This window comes from Chenopodium album, chromosome 14 (assembly GCF_948465745.1).
Source record: "Chenopodium album chromosome 14, dcCheAlbu1.1, whole genome shotgun sequence".
Classification (NCBI taxonomy): Eukaryota; Viridiplantae; Streptophyta; class Magnoliopsida; order Caryophyllales; family Amaranthaceae; genus Chenopodium; species Chenopodium album.
In genome coordinates this window covers 2,923,059-2,940,351 of record NC_137847.1, presented here as the reverse complement: position 1 = coordinate 2,940,351, position 17,293 = coordinate 2,923,059, and the positions used below count along the sequence as shown (strand labels likewise).

Genomic DNA, 17,293 nt, shown 5'->3' with positions numbered 1-17,293 from the left:
TTTGTTGCAATTAATAAGAAACAAAAGTACTATGTAGTAGAACATTTTATCAAATTTATCCTTATTATTAAGCTCGACTGATTTCCCACAAGTGTATGTATCTTATGACTAGAAATTTGTTACTTAGCTTATTTTTTGGGTGTTTATATTAATCTAATCCAAACTGAATTATGCTTCAATTAATGACTTGAATCGAACTTGGTTAGATCACGTTTGACAAATCAACTTATAATATGTGCATCATGCCACCGTAGTATATCATTTCAAATAGTTTCAATTCATAATTAAATCACATCAAAACTATGGAGAAAAATTGATACATTTGTTAGTTACAGAGAAAGAGAAACAAGTACATAAACTTATATTGATGAACTACGATACAATTATCAATTATGTAGTATTCATACATTATACATATATAACTACGAGCACAAATGCACAAACTTGTTGATACTGCATTACACAAGAAATTAATTCACCATTATTTGTGTACCATAACTCTCTCAAGAACAAACTTATAAAAGCCTATAACTTTTTTTTTTTTTACCCGGGGAAATTGCCCTAATAAGCCAAGTATTACAAAGAAGCTAAAGTTTTATTAGTCAATCCCTCAATTTATCCCCCCTAGTTGTATATAAAAGGTGTTTATTTTTCGTCGTGTAAAATTTATAGCCAAGGAGAGTTGTAAATAGGGGTTACAACAGCCTTGACATTGGTATACTTGTACAAAGCTTCCATCCCTAAATCTCTGCCAAATCCACTCATTTTGTACCCACCATAAGGACAATCAAGATCAAATGCAAAATAACAGTTGATCCATATTACTCCGGCTCTGATCGATCTTGACACTGTATTTGCTATGTCGATGTTTTTAGTCACTATCCCTGCTGCTAGCCCGTATTGTGTGCTATTTGCTCTCTCTATTGCCTCCTCGATAGTCCTGCAGTTTGGTAGTATAGGCCACAAGAATATAAGTTTAGTCGCGATAGCTTATGACCTTGTTCATTTAGCTATCACCAAATGCCTAATATCAACACTTAAGAAAGGACTAATTGTTTAAGAGTTTCAATCAGTAAGATAAAACTTACTTGAATTTTAACAATGACATGACAGGCCCGAATATCTCCTCCTTAGCTATCACCATATTGTCCTAGACATTCAAACACATAATCAGAAATCGTATTTCCTTGTTCTATAAGCAACAATAGATGCATTGACTTGTTTATACAGAGTAAGGTTAATAAGTTACCTGAACATTTGTAAATATGGTAGGCTGAATGAAGTAACCCTTGTCTCCATGTCGACTACCACCACATAACAAGCTAGCTCCTTCTCGCTTCCCATGCTCTATGTACGAAAGTATTTTCTCAAATTGCTTCTTGTCAACCTATACGACGATACATTATAAACATCAAACGATTAGTATACTGACACAAAATTTGACATTGAACTATTGGTCAAAGAACTGATGCATATGAACAAAATTTTATGTAAATTGCACCTGTGGTCCTTGATGAACATTGTCATCAAAGGGGTCTCCCACAATCCAATTCTTAGCCTTCTCTGCCAATTTCTGGACTACTGCATCATGAATACCTTCTTGAACAAAAACTCGAGAGCCAGCTACACAAATCTCTCCCTGCAAGAGAAACAAAAATAGGATCAAGCTAAGGATAGGTACGTAGATCATTATGAACAAAAAAAAAAAAAAAAAAAAGCTACAAAACACATTTACCTTGTTATAGCAAATGCCGCGGAGGGCAAGATCAGCAGCAACATCAACATCAGCATCATCGAAAATCATAACAGGGGATTTTCCTCCTAATTCAAGGGAAACTTGCTTTAAATTGCTCATTGCTGCTGCTTGCATTACTAGTCGTCCCACTTCTGTAGACCCTGTAAAACTAACCTGTATAAAGGAACATTCAAATTAACATCAAGGTTTTTACCAAGTAAAATTTTCGACATTGGTAATAACTTCATCAAACTTAAACTTACTTTGTCAATGTCCATATGGGATGCTATGGCAGCACCAGCAGTCGGTCCAAATCCGGTGACCACATTAATGACTCCATCAGGAATACCAGCCTAATTCAAGAAATATTTATTAGTAATCAGTTTATTAGTGCACAAAGTATGTATATAACCATGTCAAGTATCAAGATTTGAAGATGATGTGCAAAACATACTTATTAGAATCCCTTATTAGAACATAATTTCTTGTAAAAAACGTACCAACTTGGAGAGGTGAGCATAGAACAAAGCCGAGAGGGGGGTTTGCTCAGCCGGTTTGACCACCATGGTGCAGCCAGCAGCCAAGGAAGGAGCCACCTTCATGAAATACATACTTGTTGGAAAATTCCATGGTATAATGTGGCCTACAACTCCTACAGGCTCGCGTAGAGTGTACCCCTGCAACTCACGTGACATCTTCAATGTCTCACCATGGATTTTATCGGCTGCTCCTGCATAGTACCTTAGATTACTTGCACCACTAGGGATGTCTATCAATTTTCCCATGCCAAATAGCTTCCCTGCATCAATTGCATCCAATGCTGCCAATTCTTCGGCATGTTCCTCTACTAACTCTGCATATTTTATCATCAACCTTCCCCTTGCCTTCATTTAAGTACCACAAATTAGTTAATGTCTTAATGCCAGAGTATGTAATTGTACATTAATTATTACATGAATTTCGTCCATATATATGATACGTAGACACGTAGTATATGTGACTATGTGAGCATACATGCTATTAAAAAGTCGAATAAAAAAAATTATACCAAACATGCTCTAAAAGTATTCACTTGTAAATTGTTGCATATACTATTCATCAGTCTTATTCTCTTCTTTGATCACATTTCATGTCTTTAACCTTTACTTTATGAGGGGCTTAATCCTTTACTTCAATCTCACGTATCTTATACTGTATTATTGTCAATTTGATGAAAGTTGTTGAAAAAATAAATCTTACTTAACTTAATTGAATCCTAGGCACCTATTATTTGACTATCATTTAGCCATTTCCATGTAAAAATACTTATTGGGGGAGGGGGGTGGCCGGTGGGGCATGAGAGATTATGGTATCCAATTACAATTTACAGCTGTATATTTATACTCACTATCTTTTGGAATATGCACAACAGTTTGAATTTTATATTATTCCACTAATTTTAACTTAATTTTTTTTTACTATTTTTTTTCCGCTTATTCAGTTAGTAATAAACAATTTAAAACATTAACAATAAATGTTGTACATTAGCAAACGTGACACTAAAACCACAATCTTAGTTATTTTAAAACCTCATCAAAGGAAATACTCTATATTTCCAAGATAGAATCCTGTAGGAGAAAGGTCAACAATTATAGGAGTATGATAATTTAGGAGGTGCGACAAAAGAAATTATTGTAATATGATAAGTAGAGCTGTCAAAAACTGACCCGACTCAAGAACCCGACCTGAATCGGCAATGATCTGAACCTGATCTGTACCCGAATAATGGGGTGAAACTAGTGACCTGTAACCCGACCTGAATCGACCCGATGTTAATCGACAATCGATTTGATCCAATACTTTATGACCTAAACCCGAACCTACACCTGATCTGATAGTAACCGTCAACCGATTTAATCCGACCCAACAACAATCAGAACCCGAATTAGTACCCGACCCGATTAAAATTTGAAAACGATTTTAACCCAACACAACCTGTTTATTGACCCGAGTCATGAAAGGTTTAATAGAATTTTATACACCTTTCGTTCAGCTGGTACACTTCTGTAAACCCTCAATCCTTAACAAAATATTGGTACAATTTGTTCAGCTTATATAGCTTTTGTTCTCTATTACTTTGCATATAGGCTTAATAAAATCTTGATAATGTTTGATCAAATTATAAAAGGCGTAATTATATAAGTTCAGCTTAACCACATCGATATTTATTCGAAATGAACTTGAACCAAAACCAAGAATGATCTACCTTTAAGATTATCCGACCAAATAATTATCTAACCCAACCCTAACTCGAACCCGAATGTATCATCTATTAACCCGCCCAAACTCGACTCAACACAACCCGAACCTGAAATTGAACCCGATCTGAATTTGACTCGAATCGAACCCGACCTATTCCCGAAAAGGTAAATGATCTGAAATAATCTAAACCGAAATTGACCCGACCTGAACTTGAACCTAATCTGAGACTAGATTGACCCGACATAACCTGATCCTAATTCAACCCGAAACCTGATTTAACTCGACCCAAACCCGACTTGAATACCCAAATTGACAAAAGAAATTAAAGAGCACAAGACATATTTTTGTATGTATGTTATTACTATATGAGTGTTATATATGTATGGTAGGACTTACATGACCAGACATACGAGGCCAGGGGCCATGGTCGAATGCATCACGGGCAGCCTTGACAGCTAAATCTATGTCTTCCTTGTCTCCTTCGGCTATCTTCGCTACCACTTCTCCATTTCTTGGATCTATTGTTTCAAACGTTTTTCCTGCATTTTTTCACATTCGTAAATACCTCCCCGATTACTATTTAAACATGTCACATGAACGCGATTTTAAAATAAACAACGAAATTGTCACTTCCATCTTATCACATTGGTAAAATTTAATTTGTCAATGCTACCAACTAACAATAGTGGACTTGATTTGAATTGTACAATTCTGACTTTTAAATTTTATCTTCAAGGTTTACCATTTTTTTGTTGGATTCTTTGTAAAAGCTAAGGTCTTTGTTATTTGAAGAAAACGATGGTTGAAAAGAAGAGATAATACATTGGGACCAAGGTGTTAAGGGAACTTTTTATCCTGAAGTCAAAGTCATTTTTTAATCCAATTCAATCTTGTTATCATCTCATACACCGTATCAAATAAGGCCAAGAATTGTGTTATTAAACCTAATCTATAAAGTATAAAGTCATCAAAGACCCTTACCCAAACCTTACTTATGATTTTTTGGTGTAATATTCACGAGTTTGTTGAGTTAGACATTTAGACTTAGGAGACAAGCATCTAGATTCAAACCTCAAACCTCTATATACAAAGTGGACGGGTTAAATTAATTAGTAATTGGAATAATTGCACGCTCCAAAGCCTTTCCCTTTCAAGACCTAATATAAATTCATAATTGGGGCAGATCAGCTAAACCACTTCTAGCTACTACTACTACTAGCTAGTTTTAACGATAATTGGTAACTCTACTAATTTATGCAAAAATCATTGTCATTTTTAGGAGTAGGTTAAAATCTAATTATATTTAACGTCATCGTTAATTGTGTGGGTGTGGGTCTATAAATACCACATGAATCTATTTAGAATTATTTTTTTTAAATAATTAATAAACCACATACAAAAAGAGATAACCTTAACTATCATATAAATTACGTATTATAGGAAATAAATAAAATTAGATTTGTCCACTCTATTTGTCTACTATGACAAGTATTATGCTCATTTTCTCAATGGTCCACCTTTGAATTTACTCCGTCTTTAATTGGTTGGTTTTAATTTTCTTCCTACTCCGTATCATTTAAGGATCCAATAAATTTTTCTCCAAAAATAAAGATCCAATAATTTTGAAATTGATTGATTTATTTAGCTTGAAATCTAAAGACATTTCGAATTATTATTGCCATACGGCATCTACCACAATAATTAACCCTTCCTAAAGAATAATCTTCTTTCTTTTATTTATTTATTATTATTTTTTTTTTTTTTAGAATAGATTTCAAGTAAGATGATATAAAAAAAAACCGAAAATAAACAAAAGTAGAATTATTAGAGGTCATTCCAAGGCTATACAATGATATAATAATATACTCTAACTTGTATTATTGTGTAAATTCTCAATCTCATTGAAGGGCGAAACGAATTTGGCATCTCAATGAATAATTGAAGAGATTAAGAACCATTCTTCAAAAAGTAAATAAGATTAAGAACTAATTCTCAAATTGTTAATTATCTATTTAAAGAAAAAAGTATTCCTCGAATAAATATTGATACAAGTTGGAGATGTGAGGTCGTGACATATATGTTTACCATATTCCAACATACAAAAAAAATGCATACTCCGTACTAAATTAACAATGAATAATACTTTCTCCGTTTTTTAATAAGACATGGATAAACTTTTAGAGACAAACTAAATAAAAATTCGTGATTAATTAAAGAGGTTAAGAAGACGAACCTGAAATGGCGTCGATGAATTCTCCATTGATGAACAGCTTAGTAAACTTAATATCTGGGATTTTTGAGGAGGTTGATTTTAAGCTTCCATTAGTTTTAGTACTCATCTTTCTTTCTCTCTCTATGTATTTGTTTCTCTCTCTAAATACTCTGTTTTTTCCTCTGTTTTGGAATACTCCTAGTTAATGTGAACTCTTATAAGCTTCACTAATTTTGATTTTGGTTAATAATGTTACATCATTATATACGTGTGCTCTTTGTACACCGTATCTGATGCTTACTAATTTTGCTATAAAAATGCTATATTATTGATGTTTTTTTTATTATTAAAAACAATATCATAGTGAATTGATTACTACCAAACAAGATTTCCTTAACTCATTTTGTCTTTATTTTTCAAACACAAAACAATACATTTAATAAGATTTGTTAGTCTGTTAGATCTTAGATGGACCTGCCTCACTTCACAATTGTTACAATTTTTTTTTTTTTTTTGTTTATATTGTACCTGCCTCACAACTTGTCAAAGTCCTAATATTTGTTTCACTTTTATAAAATATGTCACACTACCAATGAAGTGTTGGACTGATGGAGTTTGGGCGGCCTATGGTAGAAATTGTGAGTCTATCTACCTCACATGATTGTCACGTTGGCTCTTAATGTTATGTTAGATAATCAACTAAATCAAAAACTTAACATGAGAGTTGAAGTCCAAGATCGATTTATATACTCTATTAACCTCCTTGTAGTTCATTAACTTGGCTTACATCATTTTTCCTTTTAAATTACCCCCTTTCACGGAGGTTTTGATAGTAGGGCGTATGCATAATTGTCAAAATTGTAAGTAAGGAGTACTACATGGGGTCGTGGACTTGTAAAATGTACGTTTGTGCAAATGTGCAATTATCCAAAATGTGCAGTGATGACCATGATGGAGCTAAAAATGAGGCATGACACGGGGAACATGAATGCAGTGAGCGAGAAAATTCGACGGAAGCTACACTTGTTTGAATAAGTGTGATGCCTTAATAATGCAACCGTTTATTTTTAAGCCATCTCTTAGGAAAAATACCAATGCAACTTTCAATGCATGTAACTCGATTTGGTTAATTGATTATCCTACACTTCATCATGGGCCGGGCAGGGCCTACCCTATGGAAAAATTGTTGGCCCATTTTGAACTATTGCTTTGGGCTTAAAAATTATTGAGAGAGAGAGGAAAAAAAAAAAAGTCTTTGAAAGTTGTACAACTTCTATACATGAACTTTCCAGCAAATACAAATAAAAGTATTCATAAACTTTTTTTATTCTCTATTCCAATCTACAATTAAGTATTATTCATGATTATTAATTAGCTACATTAAAGCTAAAATTAAAGAATTAAATTTTTGGATTTAATTATTTGATAAATTATTTATAAAGATGTTTGTTTGTGGGGTTAAATGGTTAATTGATGGATAATTCACCTAATTAGTTGTTATAGATATAGTGTAAATCTTAAAAATTTGAACTTGTCTTGTCAACTTAATCTATACTATGTACATACAATGTTTGGTAATAGGGAGAAGATGAGATTTTTGTGACTTATTTTCATCTAATTATCGTAAAACCCTGGAAACATCCTCTTAATACAATGAGTCTTAGGTTAGAAATTAATATGATTATCAAATATTCTACGAGATTTTGAAGATAATATCATATACAATTTATCTATTATACTTCCTCCTTTCCACAAATATTGAAACATGAGGAAGAGATACAAATTTTAGGAAGAAAATAGAAGGAAGTTATTTATTTATTTATTTTGATATTATCTCCTTATTTACATAGATTTGATGCTTACATATAGAATACAACTTATTTTTACATGTGATAGCACCTAAAAATTAACAAAATTTTGGTGCTTTCATATAGAATACAACTTATTTTTACATGTGATAGGATCATAGCAGGAATTTAAAAAAAAAAAATGGCCTAATCATTCTATTATATTAACAAGAGGAATAATATAAGAATTGAGGATATTGAAAGATTAAAGACAGTTTTTAACCCTAGTTGAAAGGGAAAGAATAGAAAAGAAAAGGTTAAGAGTACTTAAATATTTTTCCATTATCCTAATTTAATTTTCAATTTTTATTAACTATTACTAAAACAAAGTATGTTGACATCACCACTGTCCATGTGTCGCTCTCCTAATAAAAAATTTCCCGCCTAAATACAATGATGATGTCACTTTTTTTTTTTGGAACTATCATATTTAATATTTTTGAAATTTAATATATTAGAAGCTTCTACATTACAACTATCAATTTATAGTAAGAAATTGAAATAATTTTAAATAGCTAACTAATAAATGACCTCTTAAAATAAACTATGTATTAGACAACGTTAAACAGGTACGATACTATATCATAATTTTGATGAAAGTAAAAAAATTTTGAAAATTACAAATTAAATATTTTTTTGTATGTAATACTTATATTATATTCATGAATAATAGCCATTTTTTTTTTTAAATGTACAAATTACAAATAAGTTTTATATAAACTTATGTATTATGTTTGATGGGGCTCGAACTCATGTCCTCAAAGTCACAAGGTGAGTTCCCCACCAACTCCACCAACCTTTGCTTGGTTTGTACAATATTATCTTGAATCCCTATCCTTTATATCGAACACTCTTATACAGTACTTTCTCCGTTCTATTAATATTGCAACAAGGATGAAATTACGCATCCCAAAGCACATTTTATATGCTAAATATCTATAATTGTGTAAGAATAAAAATTATAAAAAATTGATATTGTGAAAGTATTTTATGAGACAAATCCAATAAGATCACACATAGAACGGAGGAAGTATTAGTTTATATTTACACTGCTGTAAATATTGAAAATCGGGCTGTCGGAGTTAGGACCTCAAGTCACACTCACAAAACACAAATAATCGACACCCACACACAAAGCCACACTCACTCCACTCATTTTTATCTTTGTTTTACATTACAAATTGAAATTCGTCAAATGCTGAAGATTTTAGATCTTTCTCGATTCTTCCTTAATCGATCATCTTCTTCCCTTTTATCCGCAAATTACCTTCCATTTGCAACTCTTCACTCGTGTCTCTCTCCTCGAAGCTTCTCGATCATGGCTTCCGCCTCTGCTGCTGATGAATTCGTCAAGGGCAACGTTCATCCCAATGGCGTCGCCGTCATTACTCTTGATCGTCCTAAAGCTCTCAACGCCATGAATTTAGGTCATTTTCCCCCCTTTTTACTCTTTGATTTTGTAATAATTACTCTGTAATTCACTTGGTTATATTCGAATCGAAGTAGTTGACTAATTGCAATTATCAATTAAATGCTTTTCAGTTGATTTTTTTAATTGAATATGGTCGAATTTAATCTTAATTATCTAAATTATAGTTGGAATTGAAATTTTAGTGTATATCATCTGGAAAGATTGAATCAATTATTAATTCACATTTGATTTATTCGAATTAAGGTAGTTCAGTTATTGAATTAATTATCGTGTAATGATTGAATCTGCTCGAATTTACTATTTGGTTATCTAATTTAGAATTGGAATTAAATTTTTAGGTGTTTATGAGTTGGAGAGATTGAATTTTAAGTTAAAAATGTTAATTGATGCATTTTAAAGTGATGATGGCTGAATTGTGAGAGATTAAGGTAATTTTCCGGGAAGATTGTTAGCGTAGGATGGAAGTGTGAGAATGCATTGAAATGAATAGTTTTGATTTTGATGGATGGACGGTTGTTGGATGAGAATTATTTCTTTAAACTGTACTCTTAAGATTTTGTCAATTTTCGATGTGAAAATGTAATGATTCCATGCTTGATGGTGAAATATTTACAGTTTGATATTGTGAATTGTCTGGTTTATGCCGTTTATCTACTATTCTAGGTCCTCTTGTTTGTTAACCTAAAATTATTAGATAAGTAATGAGTTTGGGTGTAATTGATAGCACAAAAACACCTCAATAGGAACCCGAGATGCCAAGATGTTTACTCAAACAAAGAACGATCTCTTACAGCTCTTGATTGCTAATGCAATTTAATTCCAAAAATAGAGCAAACTCATTCTTGGGACTTTAAAGAGCTGTTGATAGGCCACTTATGGTTCCAAACCGACTTATATGACTCCGAGAGACACCCCATGCATTTATTTCAACTTTGAAAAATTTTCCTAAAATTGACCCAAAGCATGAATTATAGCCTTTAGTTTTGGATAATTTTCGAATTTTCCAAGCCTGGAAAGAAAATAGATCGGGGTGACACTCTAGGAGGCCATTAATGGTGGAACACTGGAAGGTCTGGAACCAATGAACCATCCACTTATCCTTTGAACGGCCAATTTAGTCATTTACAACTTACGTCTTCCTTCGTTAATTCAAGGCCTCAAGACTCTATATGACCTACTAGTAGTCATATATGTTTCCAAACAACATTATATGATCCCGAGGTACTTCCCCTAAAATCTTCAGAGTTTTTGATACTGGGTCCGAAAACCTATGAAATTGGCCCGATTTCATGGTTTATAGCCTTCAAATTTGGCTTTCACCAAACATTGTTAAGACCCGACAAAATTATGAATCAAGGTCCTTCATAGGGTTCCCAAAGGGCCCTGAGAGGCGCACTAGGTGTCTGGAATCATCTCATAGATGCCTTATGATGTCTTGAGATGTCTACTTGGTGTCTTGTCATCATACCTTAAGATGTCTTGAGATCCTTCATCCTTGGTTTGGCCTCAAGGTTTCTTGTCTTCCTAGGCCTTGCATTGGGCTAAGGCAAGCCAAGACACTACCCTTAATTGCGAAAAATAGGTGTTTTATAAAGAATAGGATGTTTAATGCCTTGTCCTTGTGCACATGTCCTGTACTCATGCCCCTTGCCTAGGACATGCCCGTGTGCAGTAGCAGCATCACCATTTGGACATGCACTTATTATGATATCAGGATTCATAACTGTAAGCTTTGGCATTGATTTCACCGTCCTTATTGCGGAAGTCTCTGATCTTCTATGGGTTTATGTAACTAACTTGCTGTATTTTTTAAAATTTATTTATATTTTTTTTTAGGAAATTTTGACTTTTACCACCAAAAAAAATCAAAAAATTGTTTTTTACCACCAAAACTTCTAAAACTTTTATTTTACCACCAAAAAAATTTCTAAAGATTGTTTTTTACCACCAAACGGCAAGAAAACCGTTAAATCTAACGGCTTAAAAAAATTTCCTTCGAATTTCGAGCGCAAAATATGTTTTTCATGGGTTTAGGGGGGCACTTTGGCCCTACGGGTCCAATTTGAGGTCAAAATTGACAAAAAATGATTGAAAATGCCTCGTTTTGCGTGTTCACGCAAATCGAGGTTTTTTTAAACACGCAAAATGAGGCATTTCCGATCATTTTTTGTCAATTCTAACCTCAAATTGGACCCGTAGGGCCAAAGTGCCCCCCAAAACCCCTAAAGAGCATGTGTTTAACACGAAAATCGAAGAATTTAAAAAATTCCGTTAGGTTTTTGACGACAGGTGGTAAAAAACAATTTTTAATTTTTTATTTGGTGGTAAAATAAAAGTTTTAGAAATTTTGGTGGTAAAAAACATTTTTTTGATTTTTTTTGGTGGTAAAAGTCAAAAAATCCTTTTTTTTATAATGTTACAATCAACATTTGGACATAACTGGGAATTTGGCACAAAATGAAGGCTAAAACATTGCAATACACTGAAGTAGAACCCCCATTATAGTTTGCCTGAGCTTTGAACTTGAAGATTACAATCAATCATTACTATTCTTTATGCCAATCGAATATTATTGTTGTTTCCTTACTCATCACAATCTGAATTCCATGATGCTCATGAAATTATGTAAAAAAAAGGGGCATAAGTGCAAATCTAATAACCATGGTTACTCAAGTGTTATTTGAGCTACATATATCTGTACTATAACATTTTTGCCAAAATGATCTATTTTTGATTATTTTATTGGCCAATTTATGAGCTACACAAGTATTAAGAATTTAAGATGTACTGAATTGGCTTAATATAGTATTAATGTGCTTTGTATTATAATGAAGGATACCTTTTGCTGCAGATATGGACATTAAGTACAAAAGCTTCCTTGATCAATGGGAAGATGATCCAAGAGTGAAATGTGTTCTAATTGAGGGTAGTACACCTCGAGCATTTTGTGCTGGTAATTGATGTGAACTCAGTACAACTTCTTCAATCATTCACCCCCCTTCCCTTTCTTTATGTCTAGCATCTGCTTTTATGAGCTCAAATTTCTAACTATGATAGTTGCTCTATGGTTACATCCCCAAGTTTCAGAGCAATTGGTAAGGTTATAAGGTGACCTATTCGTTCGAAATGCAGGAATGGATATTAAAGGTGTTGTTGCCGAAATTCAGAAGGATAAAAGCACACCTCTTGTTCAGAAGGTTTCTTATATCCCTGAAATTAATTTTCTTGCAACATCAGGGTCCTCTTTTGGGGACGATGATGATTGAAATGCTGCTGATGGTTTCGATACTTCTATATGTTTTCTCTGATTTTATGTTTAAGAAATTGCTTATACTGAATTAAAACTGATGTTTCCTCTGGATTTATAACCTGAAATACCAGTTGATCTGCAGGTGGTGATGTGAAGCAGATCATTACAAATAACAAATTAGCAGATGTGATTGAGGTCTTGTGTGTTTCCTATTTGTATTAACTTGTTTTATGATCTATGATATTGTCGAAGCTACATAGTAGGCCTAAAAACTTTTAAATATTAACATTGAAATTGATTCTCTCTCACTGTATGTATGTAAGAATGTAACCAAAGATACTTGCCAGATATTCAGCATCCTGATGTAAATGAATTTATTGAATAATAAACATTAAGAACAGCATGCACTGGATATATTTGTGTGTGTGTGTGTGTTTGTGTGTAATCAGATGTGTTTCAAGTGAAATTACAGTGTTTGGAGCTACATTATCTGGACTTCCCTTATTGACCTGGTGGTGGTACTACTTTTCCGAGGGGATGTCATTATTCTAGTGAAATTGACCTGCTATGTCATTTCCTCCAATCTCCAATTCTATCATATTTCAAGTGTCTGTGTGTGTTAATATATGACATATACATCATGCACTTCAATTCCAAACATAGACTACGCTGTAATGCTTGATTCTGGCTTTCCTCGTGCTTTCTTTGTAGTAAGCCGCTTAGTTGTCTTTTGCTTATTTTGCTGTATGTCTTGGCAGATATTCACTGCAGAGTATACTTTGATATGCAAGATATCTGAGTACAAAAAGCCTTACATCAGTTTAATGGATGGCATAACTATGGGTTTTGGTATTGGGTTATCTGGCCATGGCCGTTACCGCATTGTGACAGAGGTACTGTTATATCTTATTGGCTTTTTAATACTAAATCTCTTGAAATTAATGCAGTTTACATAAATTTAACATTTTTCTGCACTGCTGTTACAGAAAACTCTTCTTGCTATGCCAGAAAATGGCATTGGTTTGTTTCCTGATGTGGGGTTCTCATACATAGCTGCAAAAAGTCCTGGAGAAGGATCAGTAGGTAAGTTTGTTTGCTACTCGGTATTTCACTAGCACCTTGGGTCAAGTAATTAGAGTGATGAAAATGATGAGAAAAGGCTGCATCTAGTGTTTCTTAGCATGGCCCAATGAAACTTCTGCACAATTTTTGAGCTTTTGGCTCTTAACTTTTGTTAGAGTCCCAATGTAACAAGTGCTGTTAATTCAATCAAGAAGCACATAAATTCTCTGATGTCTATATCTGTTCCTATTACATCTGCTTCTTATCCATTCCACTGTTGCTTTATTTATGACTTCAATCTTAATTTATTTCTGCAGGTGCTTATCTTGGGATGACTGGTAAAAGAATATCTAATCCAGCTGATGCTTTATATGTTGGCCTGGGAACGCACTATGTGCCTTCAGGAAACCTTGGTTCCTTGAAGGAATCATTGTTGGAGTCTACATTGTATGTAGAGACTGCCTTTTAAATTTGTTCACTTATTTTTGGAGCTTTATTTGTTTGTTTGTCTGGCAAGTCATAAGAGTTGGAATTATTCTCACAATCTACTTTCATGAGTTGCTGCATGTGTACTATGCATGCATGATTATGAGTTCTGACCACTTGACTAACTGAATCTGTTGAAGCCTCTGTTTTTAGTTATGTAACTCCTCACTGGTGTCTTCTGATCCTTCAATATCTTTTGGCATCATTGTCGAGCTTAAATCTGAAAATTACGTAAGGTTATTCTGAAGTACACATGCTAGTCATGTTTTAAACTCATTTATGTATTTTGTTTTCACAAAAAATTGTACAGTTCGGAGGATCCTGACCAGGACATAGCGACACTAGTGTCAAAATACAGCTCCCAGCCAGAGTCTGAGCCACAGCTGAAGGCACTCTTGCCCCATATTACTTCTACCTTTGATGCAAACAAGTCAATCAGTGAGATAATTGAAGAATTAAAAAAGCATCAGCAGAGCTCTGATGGCGTAGGTAAGCTACTTATTTTTTCTACAGCATTTTCTTTTGTGATAAATGGAGGAGGTCAACGTTCATCTTGTACATATGTTTGTTCACCCTCCTGTAATCCTTGGGTCAAATGTTCCCTCTCTTGAATTATTGTGTTTTGATGAGTAGTGGCTGGATGGGCTAAGGAGGCCTTGGAAGGGCTTGGCAAAGGAGCTCCATTCTCTCTCTGCTTAACGCAAAAATACTTTGCTAAAGTTGCATCAGGCCTCAGAAGTAATGATGCTAATTTATCAAAAGTGAGTAAGAAGTTTCTCATTCAAATTTAATATGCATACTTGGTGCAAATCTAATTTTTGCTCTCCCCTTTGTTCCTTGATATGTAGTTGAGTGGAGTGATGAAACTGGAGTATAGAATTGCTCTTAGATCTTCTCTGAGAGAAGACTTCGCTGAAGGTGTCCGTGCCGTCTTGGTTGACAAGGATCAGGTCTGTCCTTTTATTCATTCGAATTATGTTGTTTGTTACACAATCTGCAAGTTTGCAAGTGCTGTCTTTAACATAGATGATATACTTATTACTTGCAGAATCCAAAATGGAAGCCGCCTAGTGTTGAGGAAGTCAATGCACAAGAAGTGGAGACCCTTTTTGAGCCATTGGAGCCGAGCGCTGAAGAATTGAAGGTCTAATTGGAAGCTCCATTAAGTCATTAGGTGTCTAAGCTGTGTAATTTAGAATAGCTTATCTTTTTAAAATCCGTATGAGGCACATTTGTAACTCTGATAATCGATCCAGGTTAATGAATAAACGAACAGCATTTGTCAAAAACAGGAATTATATATCCTTCTGTAATATGAATTCTGAGTCCAATTTGCACTATCATTTTTAGGGATTTGCATTGTTGTGAACTACGAGAGTATATGAAGTTTTTGTACGCAGTACTGTCGATTTATCACAGTAACATACAGAGTAGTTGTCAATATTAAGTTATTAGATGGAGTGAAAAGCCTAGAACAAAAAATCAAGCTGTATTTAATATTTATGGAACTCAAATTATAGTTTAGTCATTTGTCATTAGAAATGTAATTCGCCTCTAATTAAGCTTGCATTCAAGCTTAAACACTACTCTTACCAATTTCCATTTAGTTTTCCCACACTATTGCCATACTCAACAAATTAGCAAAACCCTGATAACTCACTTCCTCCGTTTTTTAATACTTGCAACACTTCCCTAAAATAGAAATGTCACAATATGTACAGCACACCATAAATGAAAAGTTATTTTAAGAAAAAATTACACTATTTCCCTTATTTAAAGCACATTACCCACTAAATTACACTCATAACAACCATTCATCTTATTTTAAAGTGTATTATACACTCTTAACAATCATTCATCCTATTTTAAAGTGTATTATACCATATAAACCCCACCTTACCGTGAAAAAGGGTGTGTTATAACTATTAAAAAACGGAGGAAGTACATCTTAATTTACCAATTTTAGAAATCCAACACAATTTTGTTTGAATTTTTCCACAAAAGAGAGAGAAAAAAAAAAAAAATCAAAAAAGCGTTCTTGCACATATTTTGGGATTTGAAAAGCCAAAACTTTCATGTCATAATCTCAAAACAAAAAAACACTAAAAGTTTATTAAAAGATTTTTTACTAAAATTACCAAATAAAACAATAAAAATTTGATAGGGGAGGAGGCTCAGATCTGCCATTTCATCAAAAACAATCTGGTGGAAGTGTAATTGATTCATCAAGGTTAGATAAAAAAAAGTAAACTCCCATGGCGGCAAATCAAACCCATAACAGGTAGCTGCCAAGCCAAATGGAAATGAACCTCACCAAAACTTTGACGATAAAAGACCTCCAAAAACCAAACTGAAAATGACTAATTTGAGCGATTTGATAGCATCATAGCCTCTAAGGAACGGAGGAAGTATTTACGAAGTACAGTATGTATATATATATAATATGATTATGATGATGATGATGATGATTGAGGACCGTTTGATTGGGTTTATAGAAATCATCGGCTAGAGATTACCGACCGCCGTGAACGGTGGTGGGTTATCGAGGGAGAGTGGCAAACGGTCCTCGGAAAACTCCCACGGCCTCTCCCTGCCTCATTCTTAAACTAATGATAGGAACCCTACGTTTTGCGGCTTCTCTTCTTTCTTATAGTGTGGTTTGGTGGTGAGGATCATCAATTCATGATGATGTATTGCTTTTGTCTTTTGTTTGTTTATTGTCACTTTTGCCCTCTTTGTTTAGGATCTTTTACAAGGAAGCAGTGAGAATGACTCTACTTGATTCAAATATATATTTCCTTTGTTTTTATATTACTCTATTAACGGATTTTCATCAGGCGCATTTGTTAATGTATGATTTTAAATAAAAACATGAACACAAGCCACGAGAATAATACTATTTGACTCAAACATATACTTCCCCTATATTAATATTAGTTGACACATTTTTTTTAGACGCGTTTGCCATTCATAAGTTCAATAAAAATATCATTAATTATTTACAATTGAGACTCTACTCGGCTAATTT

The 17,293-nt window shown here is 33.6% G+C and overlaps 2 protein-coding genes across 3 annotated transcripts; one reads left to right on the top strand and one right to left on the bottom strand.

Annotated features, from left to right (window-relative positions):
- Positions 1 to 255: 255 nt before the first annotated feature.
- LOC145579851 (aldehyde dehydrogenase family 2 member C4-like) lies at positions 256 to 6,417 on the bottom strand. The gene is made up of 9 exons (XM_081637135.1): positions 6,210 to 6,417; positions 4,373 to 4,515; positions 2,236 to 2,619; positions 1,999 to 2,088; positions 1,736 to 1,909; positions 1,502 to 1,639; positions 1,250 to 1,387; positions 1,089 to 1,150; positions 256 to 940 (listed from the first exon to the last, which is right to left on the bottom strand). Exons 1-9 carry the CDS (start codon positions 6,313 to 6,315, stop codon positions 667 to 669), a joined length of 1,509 nt encoding a protein of 502 aa, XP_081493261.1. The 5' UTR covers positions 6,316 to 6,417; the 3' UTR covers positions 256 to 666.
- A 2,752-nt stretch (positions 6,418 to 9,169) lies between these two features.
- On the top strand, positions 9,170 to 15,608 carry LOC145579849 (3-hydroxyisobutyryl-CoA hydrolase-like protein 3, mitochondrial). 2 transcript variants are annotated; one of them, XM_081637134.1, is made up of 10 exons: positions 9,170 to 9,462; positions 12,319 to 12,420; positions 12,860 to 12,912; positions 13,476 to 13,610; positions 13,704 to 13,800; positions 14,097 to 14,226; positions 14,576 to 14,754; positions 14,899 to 15,026; positions 15,114 to 15,215; positions 15,314 to 15,608. In XM_081637134.1, exons 1-10 carry the CDS (start codon positions 9,231 to 9,233, stop codon positions 15,413 to 15,415), a joined length of 1,260 nt encoding a protein of 419 aa, XP_081493260.1. In that variant the 5' UTR covers positions 9,170 to 9,230; the 3' UTR covers positions 15,416 to 15,608. The 2 variants fall into 2 exon arrangements, with proteins under 2 accessions (XP_081493260.1, XP_081493259.1); XM_081637133.1 differs by lacking the exon at positions 12,860 to 12,912 and adding an exon at positions 12,600 to 12,664 and having other exon boundaries at positions 9,172 to 9,462.
- Positions 15,609 to 17,293: the final 1,685 nt, after the last annotated feature.

What these genes read in the sequence shown, in the direction of transcription:
- LOC145579849 (XM_081637133.1), top strand. Translation starts at nt 9,231, where the DNA reads ATGCTGAAGATTTTAGATCTTTCTCGATTCTTCCTTAATCGATCATCT. An exon ending in TCATTGTTGGAGTCTACATT is followed by an intron (nt 14,227 to 14,575) that starts GTATGTAGAGAC and finishes AAAATTGTACAG; the next exon opens with TTCGGAGGATCCTGACCAGG. An exon ending in GCAGAGCTCTGATGGCGTAG is followed by an intron (nt 14,755 to 14,898) that starts GTAAGCTACTTA and finishes TTTGATGAGTAG; the next exon opens with TGGCTGGATGGGCTAAGGAG.
- LOC145579851 (XM_081637135.1), bottom strand. Translation starts at nt 6,315, where the DNA reads ATGAGTACTAAAACTAATGGAAGCTTAAAATCAACCTCCTCAAAAATC. An exon ending in GGCCTCGTATGTCTGGTCAT is followed by an intron (nt 2,620 to 4,372) that starts GTAAGTCCTACC and finishes ACTTAAATGAAG; the next exon opens with GCAAGGGGAAGGTTGATGAT. An exon ending in CCATATTTACAAATGTTCAG is followed by an intron (nt 1,151 to 1,249) that starts GTAACTTATTAA and finishes TTGAATGTCTAG; the next exon opens with GACAATATGGTGATAGCTAA.